The 22,845-nt window shown below is 44.4% G+C and overlaps 1 protein-coding gene across 1 annotated transcript; it reads right to left on the bottom strand.

Annotated features, from left to right (window-relative positions):
* Window positions 1-2,201: 2,201 nt before the first annotated feature.
* LOC147880560 (pentatricopeptide repeat-containing protein At2g33680-like) lies at window positions 2,202-21,673 on the bottom strand. The gene is made up of 2 exons (XM_087371340.1): window positions 21,150-21,673; window positions 2,202-5,387 (listed from the first exon to the last, which is right to left on the bottom strand). The coding sequence occupies exons 1-2, from the start codon at window positions 21,221-21,223 to the stop codon at window positions 2,834-2,836; spliced, it is 2,628 nt and encodes an 875-aa protein (XP_087227466.1). The 5' UTR covers window positions 21,224-21,673; the 3' UTR covers window positions 2,202-2,833.
* Window positions 21,674-22,845: the final 1,172 nt, after the last annotated feature.

The raw sequence follows: 22,845 nt of genomic DNA, 5'->3' as shown, positions 1-22,845 counted from the left end.
CTTGTCTTGATCTTGCTGACCACCTCAAAGACTGGGTTCTCCAATCAGACGATCATGTTCAGCATCCGCTAAAGCTAGCTGACATTATGGTCACATCTTTATATAAAGCCTTGCTGCCTCCTCCTTGGGTTTCAATCGTGTCTGGTCTATAACACGCACCTCTCGATGGTGGCGGAAAAGATTGTAGCATATTTGGGCTTTAAAACTCCCTCTACGGCAAAAGTTCTTCTTATGGCGAATTTGGTTGGGGTCCTTCCTTTTGGACAGATTTTGGCTCCTTGTCATATTGCTCATGCCACTTGTAGACAATGTCTATCCTTGTCGGAATCTATGCCCCATCTATTATGGCATTGCTTGGAGCCTCGTGATTTCTACTATTGTTACAACAAACGGCTTAGTGCTCGTTTCGCCAGTGCTTGCTTTGGCAAGCAATTTTGGCTGTTCAGCTTTCATCTGGTCAGGCAAGGATATGATCTCTTCTTTTCCTGGGTTCACTACTGGGCAATATGGACCTTATGGAAGGACTGCAACCATCAGGTCTTTGGTGATCCCTCTATTGCTAAATAATACTTCTTCTAGGCATCTCTACCGCAATCAATCATTCTACGATTGTCTACAAGCTGGGGAGCTAGAGTATCATGCCTTCTTGTCATATAATGATATGTTCTGAGCCTTGTAACTGGTTGTCCCAAGGGATTGTTCTCTTTTAATATAATGACAAATGGATTTCACTATTTAAAAAAAAAGGTGTGCGCACGCGCGTGCCCTGCAGCTTCCCGCTGTCGTGCTTCAGCCTACTGGAATTCCTCACGGGATCTTCCCCTGTAGGAGTGCCTCTGATTCAGCCTTTTGGACACCCTTTTCATGCTCAACGGACTTTGCTAGGCCTGTTTATCACCTGCCTGCAGCAAGAGTGGAACTTCAGGACTGGTCCTGCTGCTGCGACATCACTTTGGAACAACTTCCTTGCATCCCTGCGGGTTTTAGGGTTCACAACACCTCCTCGTCCTCAACCTCTCCTCCCCTTTCCATCACCAGTTTTTGGCTCTTTTAACCCCTTATCACTATGCGCATGCGTGTGTGCATGTGTGTGCTCGTGTGCGCGTGCATGTGGAGTGAGGTCTTTTTCAACCTTCCTTTTAGTGCTTTGTTCTCTGTAGTCTACCAGCCAGCCTTCTACCCAAAAAAAAAGTGTGTATCTTTCTCCATTTCTGAATCAGGAGGATGCTAGAGAGAGGATACACATACAAGCTAAGAGATAACAGAGTGCATTGGGGACCTGTCTGTGAATGATGATGAAGCAAGCAGACGCAGTGAAATGACTGATGATGATTTCCATGGCTTTGATAATTTGTATGATCATGAACCCTTTTGAAGCATTTTGAAGATATAATGCAATAAGCGCATGTCTTGCACAGTAGTTGAGCTCTTTTTGGACTAGAGTTTTGAACGACAACTTACTTTGAAAGATTTAATGCAATAAGCGCATGTCTTGCACAGTAGTTGAGCTCTTTTCAGACTAGAGTTTTAAATGATAATTTTCCTTTGTAGAGCTGCACTACTGCTCTAGTTTCCTTCCAATTTAAAGTCTTTTTATCCCTCATGTTTTGTGGTGTGATAAATGATGTATCTTGGGCTATCAGTGTGATCGACTTCTTCATATGCCCACTTGATGGGCGATAGATTCTGTGATATGCAAAGTGGTTTCAGGGCTTGCAGGGATGTAGACTATCAGAAGCCGTGGTGTTGTTTTGAAGCACAAAAGGTTAATTTGTTAGTCACTGTGTTTCAGTTTGTTAGTGGGTGCATGAAGTAAGCACCATGTCGTGCATGAGCAAGGAGAGCTGTAGAATATGTGGTACCCTGGTTATCTACAGCCAACTGAAGCACAGTGGCAGCAATGACCTTTTAGGCGGAGAGTTGAATTTTATGCTGAGAGAATTCTTCTATACTGGCTCTTTTGCTAGCAGGATAACCAAGAGTTTGTGCACCATAGTTATCATCCAAAAAACAAAACTTATTTGTCATGTACAAAACTACGTCTGAAGTCAAATCATATCATTTCTATGTAGACAAAATAATTGCTTGATATTTACCATTGAATTTCGATATGCCAAATCAGACTTATAGAATGAATAATATCCACTGGTCCATTAAATCTGCAGAACTTGCGAGTGCTAGATCATGAAATCAGGTCTATCATCCTCAATTCCTAGATGATTCAAAGGAGACCGAACAAGCATTATGATGTGATCCCCAGAGCAAGTCGCATTAATGTAAAGAAGTCAAATGGCAGCGGTGCATGGGGCTCTCCTAGATTTTGGGCATCTATTTGATCTAAATAGTCTGCCGAGAGCCATGCAATCAATATGGATTCAGACTCGTCCTCATTTTCAGATGGATAACTTAAAATGTGGCCAACTAAAAACTTTGAGGCTGGTGTAGAAATAATGCTACATGGCCATACAGGAATGTACCTGTATCTTTTTCTCTGCGCATCAATTGCATCCATGCTTCCACACAGGGTCCTAAATTATTTATTTCCACACTGGCCACCATAGATAGGACTGCTTGGCTGCGGCAAATCCTTACATAGTTACCAAACCGAATTAGCCAGCCAGAGTCAGCCCAAGCACACCCCAAATTTCAGGAGCCAAGTGTTTAGAAAATTGAGGCGGCATCGAATTGGCATTTGCAAATCTTCAGAAATGTACATGGATTTCCACAATACAAATGCCCGGGTTCATGAGCCATCCATCGCCTTTTGCAATCAATGCAAAAGTAATTTGATAACTGGATGCAGTGCCTTGCCATGTACTAGGAGGCACAGAAATCACAACCATTCTTCATAGAGTGCATTCTCCTTATCTTCATCCGATACTGACTGCACCACTAAATTCAAACTCGGCAAATATCCTACCTTCTTCAGATGTGCAGCTAGCCTCTTTAGCTTTGCTTGAATATCAGGGCTTCCTGGATGACCCTCATCTCCAACAGAGAAATCCTGCAGGGTGTCCTTCACCTGAATAAAGGACCTTCCTGGCTTCTTCCATGCATTTGCACATCTTCTCAGCTCTTCAACCTTTTCTAGCTCCTCCCACATGCTAGCATGGCCGTATATATTTGACATCAGCATGTATCCAGCCGCATTTCTACAATCCAATGTGACCCAGCGATCAAAGCATCGTCTCCCTATCTCCACATTCCCATGCAATCTGCAGTGACTAAGTAAAGACATCCATCCCACATCGTTGACATGAAAGGGTAAAGTTTGAAGTAAATACTCTGCATCATTCAAGTATCCTGCACGACCAAGAGCATTGACCAAACATTCATAGTGGCAGGATGCTGGTGCAATTCCATGGTCTTCTGTCATGAATTTCAGAAGTACAAAGGCTGCATCTACGTGGCCCACATGACTGCAAGCAGCAAGGAGGCTCACATATGTCATCTCATTTGGTTTCAACCCTTCCTGTCGCATGCATTTGAAATATTGCAAGGCCAATTTATAATCCTTATTCTGGGCAGATCCTGCAATCATTGCATTCCATGTCACTATATTGTCTTTTGGCAACTCCTTGAAGACCTTGCATCCATCCTCAAGGCTCCCACACTCGGTGTACATACTAATGAGTGTGCTCCCTACATGTACATCACACTGAAAATCTCTCCTAACAATGTGACCATGAATTAGCTTGCCTTGATGGATGGCTGCTATGGTCGAACATGCTTTCAAGGTGCTAACAAATGTGATCTCATTTGGATGTAAATCCTCCTCTTGCATCTGCTGAAATAGTCGAAGAGCCTCCTGACCATACCCATGCTGAGCATATCCTGCTAACAATGCATTCCATGTCACCACATTTTGCTTTGGCAAATCATCAAAGACACTGCGTGCGTCTTTCAGGCTGCCACAATTAGTATACATGCTGATAAGAGCACTCCCGACAAAAACATCTGTTCCAAAACCTCTTTTAGAAATTTGGTCATGAAAAAGCTTGCCCTGGATTAGGGCTTCTGGATTGGAACATATTTTCAAGAGGACCACAAAAGTGACCTCATTTGGCTCCACGCCTTGGCGTTGCATTTTCTGGAAGAGGGAAACAGCCTCCTCACCTTGTCCATGCTGTGCATATGCTGCAATCAATGCACTCCAAGTAACCACATTTAACTTCTGCAATCTTTTAAACACCATACATGCATCATCAAAGCTCCCACATTTGGTATACATGTCAACAAGAGCACTTTCAACAACTCCATCCAGCACCGACTCTCTTTTAATGATATATTCATGAATCTTTCTGCCCTGCTCTAAGGCCACACTGTTGGCACATGCATTCAGGATGCTAGCAAGCAAAATCTGGTCAGGCTCCATGCCTCCGTGTTGCATTTGCTCAAAAAGTTCAAATGCCTCAAAGGCATGCTCATGCTGACCACATGCAGCAACCATTGCACTCCACGACACAATATTTCGCATTGGCATCCTTTCAAACACCTTGCGTGCCTCCTCCAAGCTGCCACATCTTGCATACATGTCTATGAGGGTATTTCCAATAGATATCTCTAATCCAAGCCCTCTCTCAATGATGATGCTGTGAATCAATTTGCCTGGAACAAAAGCTGCTGACCCAGAGCATGCTTTCAGGATGTTGATAAATGTGATCTGGTCTAGCTCAATGGCTTCCATTTGCATTTGCCAAAACAGCTGGAGAGCCTTCTGACCAGACCCATGCTGGGCATAACCTCCAATCATTGAATTCCAGGTTACGATGTCACATGATTGCAACTCATAAAACACCCTGGACGCATTCACAAGGCAACCACACTTGACATACATGTGAATGAGGGCATTCCCAACAACCACATCAGTCTCCAAACATCGTTGGACAATACACAAATGAATCACCTTGCCTTGATTTAAGGCTGCTATGCCGGAACAGGCTTTAAGAATTGCAACGTATACATGAGTGTCTGGTTTTACATTGGACTGTTGCATCTGATGGTACAGAGCAACAGCCTGCTCGTCTCGTCCGAGCTTGACATGCGCCACAATAATTGCACTCCATGTAAACACATTTGGTTCAGGCAGTTTGCTAAATACTTCATTCGCTTCTACGAGGCTTCCACATGAAACAAACATCCGAATTACTCGTCTCCCTAAAAAAGCATCTGACTCTAATCCACTTCTGAGAATAAGACAATATACTTTTCTGCCTGCTGCCAAGTCATCATTATTAGCACACCAATCCAAAAGAAGATCAAAAGTCTTTCTTGACACATGACACCCTCTTTTATGCATCTGCTCTACAGCCTTAATGGCATCATAGAGCTGGCCCTCTTCACATAAGCTTTTGAGGCCTTCAAAAAAGCCAATATTTCCCACCACCCTGCAAAAAGAATTCCAATGATGAGACCTTCAAGCAAACTAGCCACTCTGAGAAACTCTATGCTACGCCATAGCTCAGCTACAGTGAACATCAATTTTCAATGCAGAAGCTTCCAATGACACACAGTGTGAGTCCCGCTTACATAAAAATTTTACACTTATAAATGAGCTTCACCATATTGGCATTAGTTAATCGCATTAGCACACTGTTTTTTTTTAAGTCAAAAAAATCATACAGTTGACCCTTTAAGTCTGTTGGATTAAGCATCTACATTTTATCGGGGGCGAGCACAAGACGACAAGGCGCAGGAAGGGGAAAGACCCTCAGGATCAAAGTATGAAATGTGGGCAGATGGTCACTACACAAGGCCCTAGCAATGGAAGAGGAGCTATCAGTGACAGATATGTCAATTTTGGAAACATGCGCAATAAGACCCCAAGATTGAAAGGTTTGTCAAAATAGTCAATATGGAACAAAAAGATGCATAGGAGGACGAGGTTTTGGGAGGATGGCATGCTACATTAACAAAGAATGGGAGAATTCCGTTAAGACAATAACCGACTGAGATGTGAAGACCGATTGGGGTGCAATGCAGGAACAGAGCTGGACGGCTGACTGGCAAAGGAGCTGCAAACGCAAGGCAAACGTGTTATGCTCTAGCCAAGATAGCATGACCTCGGAAAGATCGGTGGGCATTTTCTCTTAGATGACCGACTTCGGTAATATTTAATGTGCGTAAATAAAATGGTCAAGAGAAGTAACTGCCAAGGTCCTAGGTGAGGGTGTAATGGCATTGACTAGGTGGTTCTGAGTGCTAAGGCCTAGGTGCACCTAAATGTGTAATAATGCCAAGGGGCAAATGGTTTAATTGTGCCCCAAGAGAGGGATAAAATGGTGTACCAAGAAAAGGGCTAAAATGATGACATGTGGCAGAGGGAACCATCTAGGGAGTTGTGGGTTTTGTGGATAGGCATGAGACAAAAATTACGTATCTGAAGAAATGCGATCCACGAGAATAAGGCTGGGTGGATATACCAGATGCCATCGCCCGTGATTGATAAAGACAAGGAGAGAGATAGAAATTAGGTTCGTTTCATTTTGGTATCAGAGCCTATGGTAGAGATCAAAGGCTAGACGAACGGGAGAGAAGGAAAGCGGCTGCTTGTGACGTACAACGAATTGGAAGGGTGTTGCCCGTGACGACGAACAGCGTGGTGGCGGAGTTCGGGTTGCGGGAGATTTCGATGAGGTGTCGATGAACGGAGCAGGTTGGCGACGTGCTGCGATGGCATGACACACCTTTGACGGACAGCAGGCGTGGAGCGTAGGTGTGGCTATCTCAGCTAATTTGACGGACAGCGGGCGTGGAGTGTAGGTGTGGCTATCGAGCTTGGGAACGAGGGGGAAAATAGCGGAGCAGGCTGACGGTATTCTCCGAGTGAACGAGCTGGTGGTCCGACAATGTGCGGGTATGCTGAGCGGTGATGTGCGCCCGTGATAGACGAAATCGAGACAAAGAATTAGATAAGGCACGGGCTTTGCTGGTAGTGCTCGATGTAGCAGCCATGGCGATGCAACAACACAGAAACTTGGGCTTAGCAGAGTCAGAACCGCGTGAAAGCGAGGGGTGCACGTAGAAAGGTTTCTGGAAAGCGTGACGCCGGCCAACCAATCTCAGGCTCACCTACCATATAAGCATTGTCCATCATCTCAAATCAGACCCCGAACCGTGACGAGCAGAACCTTGTCCCGGATTCCTTTTAAGGCTTGCGTGGAGCTTCCAGGGAGCAGTTCTTTTCTCTTTTATACAAAATTTGAGTTTGCAGTCAATTCATTCTGTACAGCAGAGGCTGCCGTTTATTATTCCTGTATAACAAAAGGGGAATCTGGAAAAAAAAAAAAAAAAGGAAACCTATTTTCCCTTTTGAAACTATGGAGGCAGAAGGACAAGATTCCAAGGTGAATCCTAGTGAATCCAGAGCACGGTCTACACAACAAATGTCCCATCACACAACACCTACTCTGGTAGGTAGGATTTCGGTATTAGAAGATGCTTTACAGCAAATTATGAACCAGCAGCTTCAAGTGAATGCTGGTCAGAATGAGATTAGGGAGATGGTGCAAGCCTTGTCGGCTAGGCCATCTAGAATTGATAAGGGCAAAGCTCCAGCAGAGCAAGAGCCCAGTATACATTCATCAGAGTGTGCGAAGGTCAAGGTGCCTATTATTGCCAACTATAGACCGGAGAAGTATGTTGGTCGGATGACCGAGCGCAGTTCTAATGTGATCGAGGTTTGGTTACTCAAGTGGGAAGAAGCCTTCGCCATTTGTGAAATCAGATCTGATCTAAAGAAAATCCGTGAGGCCACTCACCTGTTTATTGAGGTAGCGGATAGATGGTGGATAAAGCAACAAAAAGATCAAGTTGCCCCTACCACCTGGGAAGGGTTTAAAGCTGAATTTAAGAAACACTTTCTTCCACCTAACGAAGAGTCCCGAGCTTGGAATGCTTATAGAAACCTTCGTCAGAGGAATATGTCGGTGGCAGAGTACACTGACAAGTTCAGGCAATGTGTTATGAAGATAACAGACCCTCTCCCTATGTCAGTTCAATTGAAAGACTATATCTATGGACTGAACGACAAAATTAAAATGGAACTTCGGGCTAAATATGTGACTACATTAGATGAATCTATTGCAGTAGCCCTGATTTATGAGGATGCCAGAGGCAGATCTAGTGGATTTATGCAGGCAGGGACTCAGTATGAGTACCCGAAAAAAGGGGGATTTCGAAGGAAATGGATTTCAAAGACAAGTGGCCAAACCAAGCAGGTGAAGCCGGTTGAGGGACCAGCAAAAACAAGTACCACCGTTGGGGTGAAAAGAAAAATAACAACAATGGCAGCCCACGCTTGGTCAAAGTCCTCGTTGACCCCTGAACAAAAAGAGAAAGCTAGAAAAGAAGGATTGTGCTTCGGCTGCCTTCAGCGACATCAGTGGAAAGATTGTCCACTGAATAAAGACCGTCGCACGGCTAATATGATAATATCTGAATGCGACGTGGAAATGCAGGAGAGTCCCAATGCAGAACATATGCAAATGCAATTGGCCTTCAGCGACATCAGTGGAAAGATTGTCCACTGAATAAAGATCGTCGCACGGCTAATATGATAATATCTGAATGCAACGTGGAAATGCAGGAGAGTCCCAATGCGGAACATATGCAAATGCAATTGGCGGGACCTTCTCAAAGGTTAGTACCTGTGTTGTTAAGTGTGTCTATTACTAAGTTACTAAGCGGTGCACCTGATAACATCCTTTCAAAGCCCGCAGCAATGGGGTATACGGTTTTCGATGAGCTTAAAATGAAAGGGCAAGTAGCCAATCATGATGTGATTGTGTTGTTTGACTCAGCGTCAACACACAATGTAATCAACTCGAAGCTTATTAAGAGGCTCAAGTTGAAAACTAGTCCGTCTGACTATGCTTATACGATCAGGATGGCGGACGGAAGTTCAACTGAAGTATGGGACCAAAGGATTACCCAGTTGGAACTTCGAATTCAGGACTATGTTGAGAAGCTGGACTTTGAACTGACCAAACTTGCTCACGCAGATATAGCCCTAGGCATGGCTTGGCATTTTTGAAAAAATCCAGCCATTGATTGAAAAAAGCATATTTACCAGTTCAAGATGAACGAGGTAGAATATGTTTTGCGAGGTGAAAAGGATTTACCTCGAGGACCATTGATTTCAGCCATGGAAATTCGGAAGACTCCGAAAGAGTTTCTGTGTCTGTGTATAGCATCAATAGAGTCGATTAATGATGCATCGACTAGCACTGAGGCTACCCAAGATGGAAAAATGGCCGAGTTGGCTAAAGAGATATCAGAGAAGTTCTCTGAATGTTTTAGGGATGAACTACCTTATGGGTTACCTCCAGAGCGGAAAGTTCAACATAAGATTGAACTAATCCCGGGGGCAGAACCTGTAAATAGACCTCCCTATAGAATGAGTTTTACTGAGGAGGCGGAGGTGCGTAGAAAACTGGAAGAATACCTCAAGTTGGGGCAGATTCGACCAAGTTTCTCACCTTTTGCTTCGCCAGTGATATTAAAGAAGAAGAAAAAGGATGATACGTTTCGCCTCTGTATAGACTACAGAGCATTGAATAATATCACTGTTAAGCACAGGTATCCGATGGCTCGGATTGATGATTTGCTAGATGCATTATATGGAGCCGTGATTTTCAGCAAGATAGATCTTAAGTGTGGCTACCATCAAATCCGGATTAGAGCCGAGGATGTGCATAAAACTGCTTTCAGAAGCAGGTTTGGTCATTATGAGTTTTTGGTAATGCCCTTCGGACTTACCAATGCTCCAGCGACATTCGTCATGCTTATGAACAATTTACTACGTCCGTATATCGGAAAGTTTGTAGTACATTTTATTGACGATATTCTAGTGTTCAGTAAAAGTATTGCTGAGCATCGTGAACACTTAAGAATAGTGTTCAGTACTTTGAGGAAAGCCAGTCTTTATGTAAATAAAAAGAAAACTATACTGTGTATGGTTAGGCTTGAATATTTAGGGTTCATAATTACTCCACAGGGGGTAGAAATGGATCCGAAGAGAGTGGCTACGATACTAACTTGGCCAATCCCTCAGAGTCTGACTGCGTTGCGATCATTCTTGAGATTTGTTCAGTTTTATAGAAGACATATCAAAGGATATTCCGAAATAGTATCGCCATTGACTGATCTGACCTCAGATAAAGCACCTTTTATTTGGGGACAGAATCAACAAGAAAGTTTTAACACCATATCACAGGACCACTGTTAAAAATAGTTGATCCCCAGAAACCGTTGTTCCTGGAAACCAATGCAAGTGGCATTGCGGTAGGAGCAGTTCTCCTTCAAGAGGGAAGGCCAGTAGCCGTTGAAAGCAAGAAGCTTTCTCCCTCTCAAAGGAATTGGCCAACTCATGAATTAGAGTTGTATGCTGTTATCCATGCTTTGAAAACATGGAGGCATTATTTGTATGGCTCAGAGTTTTATGTGGATGTAGATCATGATACTCTGGAACATTTTTGTAAACAGCCTGACTTGAGGAGCCGCCAAGCTAGGTGGGCTGAGCTCATGCAGGAGTTTAATTTAACGATTCGGTACCGAAGAGGAAAAGATAATACGGTTGCTAATGCGTTGTCTCGCATTATGCACAACCTGAGTTTCACGGTATTAGAGAGTGCTCTAATGACCAAGATTAGAGAAACTCAAAAGGTGGACGAGTTTGTCCAAAGCTTATGGCTTAAAGCTCATGTGTTTAAACCCGGGGAAAATGAAAAGGATGACCTGGCATCCAAAAAAGGCCAAACTTATGCAAGATATACCATAAGGGATGGTATGCTGAAAAGAAATGGCAAGGTTGTAGTACCTAGTCAGAATGATCTCAGGCAGAGAGTCATTCGACAGTGCCATGATAGCGGGATTTCTTTTGGCCAAAGATGAAAAAGCATATCCATGAATATGTGACACGGTGTTTTTCGTGTCAGGTAAGCAAGGCCGAGCGGGTGAAGCCACCCGGACTTTTACAGCCCTTGGAGATACCACTAAAAAAGTAGGAGAGCATTTCCATGGACTTTATTGTAGGGCTGCCTACGACACAAGGAGGGTATGATTCTATCCTTGTGGTGGTTGATCGTCTAACCAAGATGGCTCACTTCATTCTGACTAGAGAGTCTGTTAGTGCCCCGCAAGTGGCGGATGTGTTTATTAGACATATATTTCATCTGCATGGATAGTGTCAGACAGAGATGTCAGATTTACCGGTCATTTCTGAACCGCGGTTTTTGAGACACTAAGGACTGAGTTGGGAATGAGTAGTGGGGATCATCCTGAGACGGATGGTCAGACGGAGAGAGTAAACTTTAGAGGATATGCTAAGGGCATATGTGTCATTGAGGCAACATATATGGGACAAGTGGTTGCCATTGTTGGAGTTTGCCTACAATGATAGAAAACATTTCTCTACAGGGTTCAGTCCGTTTGAGCTGAACTATGGTTATAGACCAGCGAATCCAACTATAGTTAAAATACCTAAGAAAGTGCCTAGTGCCGCGAACTTTGTGGTTCAGATGCGGGAGATGCTAGCACTTGCGAGAGCTAACATCCACCAGGCTATGGATAGAGCCAAGGTGTATGCGGATGAAAACCGGTCTATAAGAGTATTTAAGGAAGAAGAAAAAGTTTTTCTCAGAGTTCCTTCGCACTCGAAGTCGTTGACTTCAGGAGAGTGTGCTACGTCGATACTGTGGGCCGTGGTTAATTCTAAAAAGAATAGGCAAGGTAGCCTATGAATTAGAATTACCACCGGGGTGTAAGGTCCACCTAGTGTTTCATGTTTCTCGTTTAAAGAAATTTTTGCATACTGAGGTGTGGTTTTGTTTCAGGAGATAGAGGATAATGCAAGACGTAGACCAACAAGAATCCTGGACCGAGGAACAATGCAAGTGCGCAATCGGAAGATCCCCACGGTGTTGGTTGCATGGCATGGTCTACCTCTATCGGAAGCCACCTGGGAATCCGTATACCAGTTACGGAGAGTGTTCCCAGATTTCATCATCAAGGACGCTGATGCTTGAAGAGGGGGAAGGAATGTTATGCTCTAGCCGAGATAGCATGACCTCGGAAAGATCGGTGGGCATTTTCTCTTAGATGACCGACTTCGGTAATATTTAATGTGCGTAAATAAAATGGTCAAGAGAAGTAACTGCCAAGGTCCTAGGTGAGGGTGTAATGGCATTGACTAGGTGGTTCTGAGTGCTAAGGCCTAGGTGCACCTAAATGTGTAATAATGCCAAGGGGCAAATGGTTTAATTGTGCCCCAAGAGAGGGGTAAATGGTGTACCAAGAAAAGGGCTAAAATGATGACATGTGGCAGAGGGAACCATCTAGGGAGTTGTGGGTTTTGTGGATAGGCATGAGACAAAAATTACGTATCTGAAGAAATGCGATCCACGAGAATAAGGCCGGGTGGATATACCGGATGCCATCGCCCATGATTGATAAAGACAAGGAGAGAGATAGAAATTAGGTTCGTTTCAAAACGGTCAAATGGGTGGAGACGGACTTGGACAATGGCGGCGATGTGGAGCTCAGCTATGGAGTGGATCAGTTCAACGTGATTTGTCAAGAGCTTCGTGCTTCCCCTATGTCTCCTTCCCACCTTTGCACTTGCTTTTGGCCGACATGTTCGAGGCGTTGCTACTGTTGAATGCTTTGGGTTGGAGAATCGTCGAGTGGGCTTGCAAAAGAGATTTTTAACTACGGGAAGCTTGGAAGATGAATACAAGAGTATTAATTTTGTGCTATTGGAAGCTTGGAAGCTACAACATTGCAACGACTATTGAAATCTCGGAAGAGACAGAAGCTACAAAAGGCTGGAGAAGCCAATTGGGCTTGCAAGACGAACGACTGGACCTGAATCCCACCAGAATCTCTGAATCTTCAATCTATCGTCTTCATTGTCGATGACCTCCACTCAACTGCAAGGTGACCTGCATACTCTCCGTTGTGTTTGGCTAGTCTCGTCCTCACATTCATCAGATTTGCTGCTATGATCGCTTGCCTCAAAGCATAATTTGTCTTCCCCCACATTGCAATCGCTCTTACCCCTGTGCATTCTAGCAGCAGTCCGTGGGCACCTGAACCCTTTGCCACCATGATCACAGGGCATAATTCGTTCATGAGATCCGTGCTTTACATCATATCACAATCTGCAGGGGCTGTGCTTGGTGCTCTCTTTGTGAAATGGTGGTGTCGGCAGATGTCTCACATGTGTATTTCCTCGGAGGGTGCCTATTGAAATGGCACGTGCTCAGCCCAAACCAACGAGAGGCTAACATCAGTCGGAGTTGATGCAGGGCCAAGTCTTCTCTCTGAGGTAATCCTCATATTTGTGGTCTTTATGCTGCTCTTGGAGCACTCCACTTTCGGTAATCCACGACTTGCTTTTGGGCATGCTCATCTTCATCTCAGGATAGCTCTTGCACGCTTCTGGCTATACGAGAGCAAGCAAGGTAATTTTGGAGTAAAAAAGCAATCGCTTTTGCTCTTGAAAAACGTGATGAACGTTTAAGGCTCTTGACACGTGGTTTAATGAGGGTTGAGAAAGGCAAAACTTCTCTCTAGGCTGCCTGTGCCATAAAGAAGATGAAAACTTTAAAGTAGTGCCAATATTCTCAAAGAGGCCTCTCCAAAATACTCGTTATGTGTGGATCTCTGTCACTAATGATAGACTGAGGCATCCCATGATATTTAAAGATGTTCATCATGAACAATTTTGCCATGTGATCTACTATTATTTTCTTCCTCACCGGAATGAAATGTGCCTGCTTGCAGATCCGGCATATAATAGTCCAAAGGCCATCATTTCCCATAGGTATCCTAGGAAGATCAAATATAAAATCCATGGCAATGGTCTTCCACGGTCTATCTGGAGTAGGCAACGGCTGCAACAATCCAAGTGCCTTTGTCCGTCGAATTTGACCTTTCGACACATGATGCATCTAACAAAGGCATCCACATCCCATCTCAAAGCTGGCCAATAGAAAAAGTGCTCTACTGCCTTCACCTTGGCATCAAAGTCTCTATGCCCTGCATAAGATGGAGCATGACTCTCTATTATAATGTTAGGCCTCAACTGCTTTGTGACACAAAGGCGACCATGCATGATGCATCTAAGAAAGCCATCCCTAAGAGTACAATGTCATGTACAATGCTTGCTGATCCGGCATATAATAGTCCAAAGGCCATCATTTCCCATAGGTATCCTAGGAAGATCAAATACAAAATCCATGGCAATGCTCTCCCACGGTCTATCTAGAGTAGGCAATGGCTGCAACAATCCAAGTGTCTTTTGTCCGTCAAAGTTGACCTTTTGACACATGATGCATCTAACAAAGGCATCCACATCCTGTCTCAAAGCTGGCCAATAGAAAAAGTGCTCTACTGCCTTCACCTTGGCATCAAAGTCTCTATGCCCTGCATACGGTGGAGCATGACTCTCTATTATAACCTTAGGCCTCAACTGCTCTGTGACACAAAGGCGACCATGCATGATGCATCTAAGCCACAACATTCTTTTTACCCTTGACATGTACAATCTGAAAGTGAAAGATTGATAAAAAGCTGGCCCAACGCATCTGCTTCTCAAACAAGTTGGACCGAGTAAGGAATATTTGAGGGACCCATGATTTGTCTGCATTGTGAAATCAACCCCAAGCAGATAGTGTTTCCAAATAGAAAGAGCATGAATTACAGCCAACATCTTTCTCTCAAAAATCCCCAAATGTCTCTCAGCATCTTGCAAGATTCTACTCTCACAAGCAAAAACTTGGCCATCCTACATTAGAACTGCTCCAAGGCCGTTCTTCCCACATGCATCACATTGGAGATGAAAAGCTTTCAGAGATCTGGTAAGATCAACACCGGATCCAAAGTAAGCTTTTCTTTTAGCATTTCAAATGCTGCAATTCGACTTTCAGCCCATATAAAGATGCTGCCTTCTTCTGCATTGCATAGAGGGGTGAAGTAATCTCAGCAAAATGGCGTATCAAGAGTATGTAGTACGAGCATAAACCAAAAAGCTCAGTTGTGGCCAATTGCAGATTGCTTCCGTCTTAGTAGGATCCATACGCACTCCATCCTTGGAGACAATGTGTCCCAGAAAGTTAATCTCGGGCATAAAGAATTGCATTAACAACCAGCCTATGGTTTTTGAGTTCTAGAAACACTATGGCCAAATGCTTCTTATGCTCTGCCTCATCCTGTGAGTATACAATCATATCAAAGAAAATACCCACAAAGGACAAAAGATTACGTCCATTGTTCGATTAAAGGTGTGAGGGGCATTTGTAAGCCCAAATGGCATCACTAAGGACTCATATAACCAAAAGGAGGTTCTGAAAGCTGTCTTGGATACATCCTACAATCGATGTGTATCTGGTGATACCCACTCTTCAAATCTATGCAGCTGAACACGGTCGATCCCTCCAACCATCCAAAACATCATCAATTCTTGAATTGGGGTATCGATTCTTAATTGTAACCTTGTTCAAGGCACGATAATCTATGTACATGCGCCATGAACCGTCCTCTGTCTGGACTAGCAAGACCGATGAGTAATAAGGAGATGAACTCGGCTGAATCAGCCCCTTATCTAATAAGTTCCTCACCTGGCTCATGTTCTCTTCCTACTAGGCTGTACTACATCCATGCCATGATCCTCAGGCCTCTCAAGTGGAAGTTCCCCTGGCAAAGAGTCAGAAAAATAGTACCCAAACTGATTTAGGAAACTTGTATGCTCTTTATCCAGCTTAGATAAAACAATTTGTGAATCATCAAACTCAATATCCTTTACAAAAACTAAGTACACAGAAATATGACTTTTCATTACTGAAGAAATTGCAGAGGTAGATACAATAGGGACTAACTCTCCCTTGAGTTCGACATCCAATACAAGTCTTCCCTCTATGCGTCGGGGTAATTTTCAGATTGAAAGTGTCCAGCATAGCATGCACCCTAGGACATTATGGCATCCCCAACAAAACATCACAACCCTCTAATGGCATAATATAAAATTCCTCGATGTCTACAAAGATTTGTATGTGCAAACGGAGCTTCCCAATGATAGGGGTGCCTGGTGTACTGAACCCTGGACAAGCCAAGCCCACCTCACTCATAGGTCCCATCTTTTCTAGACGGATTCCAAGCTTGCCTGCCAACTTAGGGGAAATAAAATTTGTACGAGCCCCTGGATCAAAGAAGATCAATGCCATTTGATCTCTCACTTTGCCCCATGCCCTGCATAACTCTAAGTTGATCCCATTTGGCTGCTCGCCAATCACATCAGGCATTAATCCTGCAGTGGGCTTAGGCTTCTTGCCCTTTTGCTCATCCCTAACTTCGGCCTTGCCTTTCAGTTTGCGGTTTTGGGATTCCCGTGCCATATGCCCATTTTCTTTGCAATTAAGCACTTATTGGCATCCATTAAAGCTTTCCTCTCAAGTGACAACCAATTAGAGCCTGGCCTATCACGCTTTTCCCCCTTAATGAATAAATTTCTTGCCTTTCCTAATTTCTTAAAGGTGTCAGATTTGTTGCTCTTGTAACCACTTGCTTTCCCAAGTGACAACGCATTAGCAATAGTTGCATTTTCAATCAAATGCGACATATTGGTTACCCCTGTCTTTGTGCAATAGTCTCTGATCTCTTTAGGGAACCCACAACAATATTTCTCTATCTCCTCTCACAATGGCACGTGGCAATAAGAGCTATCTAGTAGTAAAGCTTCCCAAAACTTTTTATTGTACTCCTCTACATCCAATGTATGCCATGTTGTCATAACATCCACCTCAACTGTGGTGGTAATTGAACCCGACTGGTCGGTGCTCTATTCTGAAGCAGCAAATTTGTCCACCACTATAGGGCATTCCCTTTCAAAAAGGTGGCTGCCTTGCACATCTTTGAGGATTCAATGAAGTTTCCTCCTGAGAAGGCTGCAACAAACAGTTAAACAAGCGTTAATGCTTTTAGTCTATCCTGAGCCCCATTGAGGTCTTAAACTTCACTGCTGCCCCACCTTCCTTGAAATTTTTTGCTTTCCCTTTGGGTGTCAAATTGTCATACACAGGTGGCTGTAAAAATGGAGGATACATAGCATTACCTCCACCCTGACCAACATTGCCACCACTCTGACCAGCATCCCCACCACCCTGACCAACATCACTACCACTCATAGGTGGGTTTTCCCAGTCCAAACATACCTGCAAGAGCTCCCAAATTGCCATGCATCCTGGTTGCATGCCAATATTTCCATACATTATGCTATGCATCCCGGGCTGCATACCCCCAAACATATGCCCTTGCATACCCTGCATACCAGGTTGAAAACCCACTGGGTAGTTTCCAAACATTCCAAGATAACGCACAGCATGCCCAGCCATTGCTCGAACACTGAACCACCACCAAAATATCCTAGATGCATTAAGGGTTGGGGGAAGGCTTGCTATCCCTGATTTGCATTCTGAAAATTATTCCCTTGACCATGCAAATCAACTCCAGGACCATAAATGGATTGCTGCAATGGAGCACCCTGTACATTTGGCATTACTGAAGCATGGAACCATATGGCCACTGGTTCCCACTGGATGTGAATGACCCTTTTTCTTTTTAGACTTAGAAGGGATTTGCATAAACTCAGAAAACCTTGGGTCCTGAGTGAGATGAGCAAGTGCTCCCACTTAACAAGTGTGCTTTGAACAATGCATCAGTCTCTTCTACATCTTCAGCATCATTAGACCCTCCAAGCTATGTTTCATTCACATCAAGAGCATTTACAGCTCGCTATCCATCAGCATTTTGAGCATCTTGAGAAGCTCTGCTCCTGATTCATGCAAAGTGCACTGAGAATGGGGGTGCTGGTGGGCTGGAATCTCCATTCTGGTGGTCGCAATCATGGCGGATCTGTTTCAGCTTGCTGAACCCTCTCTTTCTTGATCTCTTTTGGTGCTGGAAGTCACTCATAGGCAGCTCCCTCCTACCAGAGTTTGGACTCTGTTGTCTATTGTTCAACCAACTACTGGGGCTGTTCTGAGCTGAAACAGGCTCTTTCTGTTGGCTGGATTCTTATCTTCTTCTTCTGCTCTATGCTACTATCATTCTTGCTGAGTTTCTGCAAGGTTGGATGCCCTCCCGGAAGAGGATTGGGGCACTGGTTGTGATACTCTCTTCCTGGGGGTGTAATGGCAAGCCTTGGGCTCAGTAATGGCCCTGATCTATGTGGATGCATTGCTTGGCATGCTGTCAAGTTGTTCTACTTGTGTTATGCATGGCTATTGAAAGGAACCAAGAGAATAGCACTCATTCATGGGCTGTCCATCCTGCTCATCCTAAGAGGACTGCTCTTCCATATCCCAATCATCATCAATAATTGACGTACTTGATGAATTTCTCTTTGGTGTAGCTTAATTGCAACAAGCAATACTTGCACCAGAGACAACCACAAGCTCACCACCTTAAAAAAGATGGTGATGTCCCGACAGCAGAACCATGAAACCAGGCCTCAAGGCCAACCAGAGGGCGGTATTAGACAATTAACCAGCCATTGCTCTCACAATAACAATTCAGCAAATAGACAACCAGTAGAATGGGAGCTAGAATGCTCCTATCAAGACAACGATTGGCGCCCCTTTCGGTATTTATTTATTATTTGGAGATCCTCACAGATAAGATACATAGTGGATTCAACCACACTTGCATTCAATGCACATCCGTGTTCCAAGCAACAACCCTACTGGGTTCTGCTCACACCCATTCTAATAGGCATCCAAATCAGTTCCCAATACTAGCATGAAGCCCGGAGCTCTTACTAGCAATCCAATTGGGATCACACAACTCCCTTGCCAGCCTAAGATGCCCATTGGACCACTGATGTGCCCAAGGGAATAAATGATAGCATATAAAACTAGCTTGCAACCTCAAGGGCCTGCATCTCTCTCTGATAGCAACGACCATGCATCTCCCTACCTGTAATGTCTCTCCAAAACAACTCACAGCCAAGAGTCATTTATGAGAAGCATGCATGAACTCTTAACCAGCCTGGAGCCTCAAACCAAGCTCATTCTCGAGTTAATACATACCAACAAAAGAACATCTTTTCCATGCTGGCAACAGTCCGTACAATCCACGTCAACCTGCCCGTACATTCACGTCTATATACTGTACTACAGCTATTCGTACGGATCTGGGCATCCATACAGCCCGTACTTAGCCTATGCACCCGTACAACCTTGGAATCCCGTACAGCCGTACAAACTCTGCTATCCGCACAGTCATACACAGTTTTGTCCATACTCCCGTACACAGCAGTCCGTATGCAAAGGTCCGTCCGTACACAAAGATCTGTACACAGCCGTCCATACACTGAAATCCGCACATAGTAGTCTGTACACGATTCCGTTCAGTCCCATGCGTCGTGAACTGCCCATCATGTCTGCCACCAGCCCGCGATGTTTCCTTATGCGAATTTCCCAAGTACTTCCTTGCCAATCCCATCAAGCATGTGAAGGATGCCATGTGGCATCACATCTTCACATTTGCTCCCATGCCCTCTCCAGTGAAGCACTTTCTAGGACCAAATCAATGACCTAACTTAAATCCGAAGGGTCCTTTGCCCCCTTCTTGGACCAAGCCACAAATTCACCCCAAGGCCTTAATTCCTAGGAGCCCTTACACACTTAGCAACCCATGGCATTTTCTCGAAATCCTGCCCACATGCAACCTCAAAAACTTACGGCCTCGTGACACATGGCAACATTGGCTTGTCTATACTAACCCGCTTGCCTCCTAACTGGGTAGAAGAGATATCTCAGAAGCCTAGAACTAAGGCTCTCACACAAAAACCCAAATACAATATTATTTTGGGGAGCTCCCAACACAAAGAACTCTTATTGAGACTGACGCACAAAAATTTAAACTAGTAAAGAGATGGGACAAGGTAATGTAGCCCTTTGTGAAGTCTGGGCACAAATTCTTTATCGGCTATATGCACAGCCACCCTGAAGTATCAATGCTTCGTGAGGATGAGATCCCATAATAGCTTGACAATATCACCCACACAGCATCCAAATAATTCACTTACTTCACAAAAAATCTTGGTCAAATATGTTTGCAGCATGACAATGGCGGAGGCACAAACGAAAAATGCACCATTGATGGCAATCGAACAAAAAAACCACAAAGAAGTTTACTATCGATACTACCTTGTCAAGCCAATTGGACTTTTGAAAAATGCCCCACTACTTGCTACGATCCTCCAGATGTTGACACCTTCAAGCTTGTAATTCTGTGACAAATACATTGCCTATAGGAACATACTTTCTACATTATGGCAACACATCTTTCCTTGTTCATCAAATTTTGTGATGGACTTTTGCAATTAAGGCACATATCGGTTTGGATTGCTCCTAAAAGTTTGGCTTGTAAAATTTTGAAGGGTCACTTTTAAAATATGAGGCTTGTACCTCTCGCTTTTCAATCAATCAAATCAGTTCGTTGCCTCACTCTTGTCTTCATCATATAGTCGCCCTCTCTAAGCTGGAGCGGTGGAGTTTGAATTTGCATGCTCAGCATTCAAGGTGTTGAGCTGCCTTGTCCAACATTGTGCCATACATGGCAGTCTCCAGCTTCTCTTACTGCACAACACACAGCTTTCTCTACAAGACTTCTGGCCAACGGCTTCTCTCGCTCCTCCAGCTGCAATCTCTCCTCTGCGTGACACGTGGCACCAACCTCTCTTCCGTTGATGATGACACATGGCAACCTCCAACACTCTCCTTGCATTTATCTCTGCACGACACGTGGCTTCTCAACCTCTTAGCGTCCTTTATATAGTGTGAGAGAGAGAGAGAGGGAGGCAAGAGATTGCCACGTGTCATGAAATTCAAGTTTAGAAATACTAAAGTTGAAGTGCTTGCATAATCAAGATCTAGCCAAACACTTCAAACAATTGGCAAGCGATAAAACTTCTTTCATGCCCATCCAATGAAAGCCCAAAATATTCTCTCTCTCTCTCTTTGCAAGAGCACTTATCTTCTTCTTACTTCATCAAGCTTCTTCACTTCACTATCTATCCAAAAGTACATTTGTGGGCAAACACATATGCTTCAAAAGCTTTGATATGGAGGACGAAGGCAGACAAATACCTCTTGGTGACCTCAACCTCAAGAAAGAAGCTCCTAAGAATGGGCAGCGCCTGATTTCTGATGCGCTCTAACATGAGAATTGTCAAGGTCCCGCAAGACGCTCCTGTAGGAAATGGCTCATATGTTAGTTGGCCACCATCTTACCCTAGATTTGGAAGGGGTGAGAAACTCGAACGATGTTTCTTTGGAGCCAAAGCTGCGTTGAAGGGTAAGTTGAAGGGCAAAGGCTGTAGGAGAAGCTTGCTGGTAACATGCTCACTTTGCAGATTTTAAAGCAGAGGTGCTGAAGGAAATACTGTGGAAAGGCAAGCCATCACATGTAATGCTCGTCTTCTCCGTTCCTGACGCTCAAGCTGGATTCGCGGTTGCTAGGATGATTCTCTGAACTCGAGATGGTGAAGGGCCAAAAATGGATGCAAAGGTTGGCCACGGGACTTTCTATATTGCATTTCAAATCAATATAGCGCAATTCCTATGGGCACTCCAGCTCGGCAAGAGGTAAACAAATGTGCTAGACTGAATCCGGTGGCCTCCAAAAACATTGCCGCCACACTCAAAGTTCTGTGGCCTGTGAAGTAAAGCCAGTCGTCGCTCAGATTTGAGTACGTCAAACGTCGACCACTTGGGTTCTAAACATAGCCTCCCAATTCCTGCCACGTGGCTGGTCTGGAATTTACTGCCTTAAGGAATATAAGAGAATACAAGACAAGAAGTGGCATTAAGGGCTTGCCACATGGCACCTAGTCTAGCCTCCCTTGCCCCACACGCTCCTACCCCACGCTCGCCACTCGTGTTTTGAATTCTGGAGAAGCTTCTGAGAAACTCTGGACAAGGTGTGGTGGTGACACAATGCACATGGGTTTGTTGCTGCTTCTAGGACAATTGTGTTGTGCCGCAAACAACGCGCTGGTGAAACACGCGGTACTTGCTGGCTCCCAAAAAAGAAATTCAATTAGTTAGTTTCCCACACTCCCTAGATTAAGTTAAGTTAGTAGACAATTGACCTAAGCTCCCCTCCATTGGCCCTCCCCTCTCTATCACTCACTCCCGCCTCTCCCTCGATCCATCACTTCCTCACTCACCCTTGCCCCCTCCCTCGCTCTTTGCCACCACTAAGACTCTCCCTCTTCGGCCTCTTCCCTCCTTGGATCTCCCTTACTCCCCCTCTCAGCCTCTCTGCCCCCTCTTACACTCTCTTGCCCTCCCCCCTTCACCACTCCCTCTCCCCACCACTTAGCCTCTCCTTGCCTCTCTATCGACTCACCCCTTCGCCCTTCCCTCTTGTCCCCCCACTCTCTTGCTCCTTTCGACCCTCCCTCAATCGGCTCAACTCCCCCTTCCCTCCCATTCCCCTTACTCCGCTCCATCTCTTAAGGGACATACTGACCGGCTTGATATAGGACACGAGAGAGTCAGAGAGGAGGGGGATATCAGGGGGAGAGATATTTACGTAATAGAGATATTTACTTGAGATATTGCAAGAATGACAATGATCCCAATTCCCGATATTTTGATAAATTGTAGCCTTCCTCCATGAAAAACTAGAGAAATAGGGGAAAGCAACTATATTATCATTCACAAATCATGAAATTTTAACTATGTTCTCCCTTGATAATTGCATCGTAACACAAACCATCAATATTGTGCTAAAAAACTTATCAAACATCATTAAATTCTCACTTTGTAGTATTTCTTG

Source organism: Dipteris shenzhenensis, chromosome 32, assembly GCF_047967505.1.
Source record: "Dipteris shenzhenensis isolate YYH24624 ecotype China chromosome 32, Dip_SZ_1.0, whole genome shotgun sequence".
NCBI lineage: Eukaryota > Viridiplantae > Streptophyta > Polypodiopsida > Gleicheniales > Dipteridaceae > Dipteris > Dipteris shenzhenensis.
Note: the sequence above shows the minus strand (reverse complement) of the source record. Positions and strands in the feature narration are given on the sequence as shown.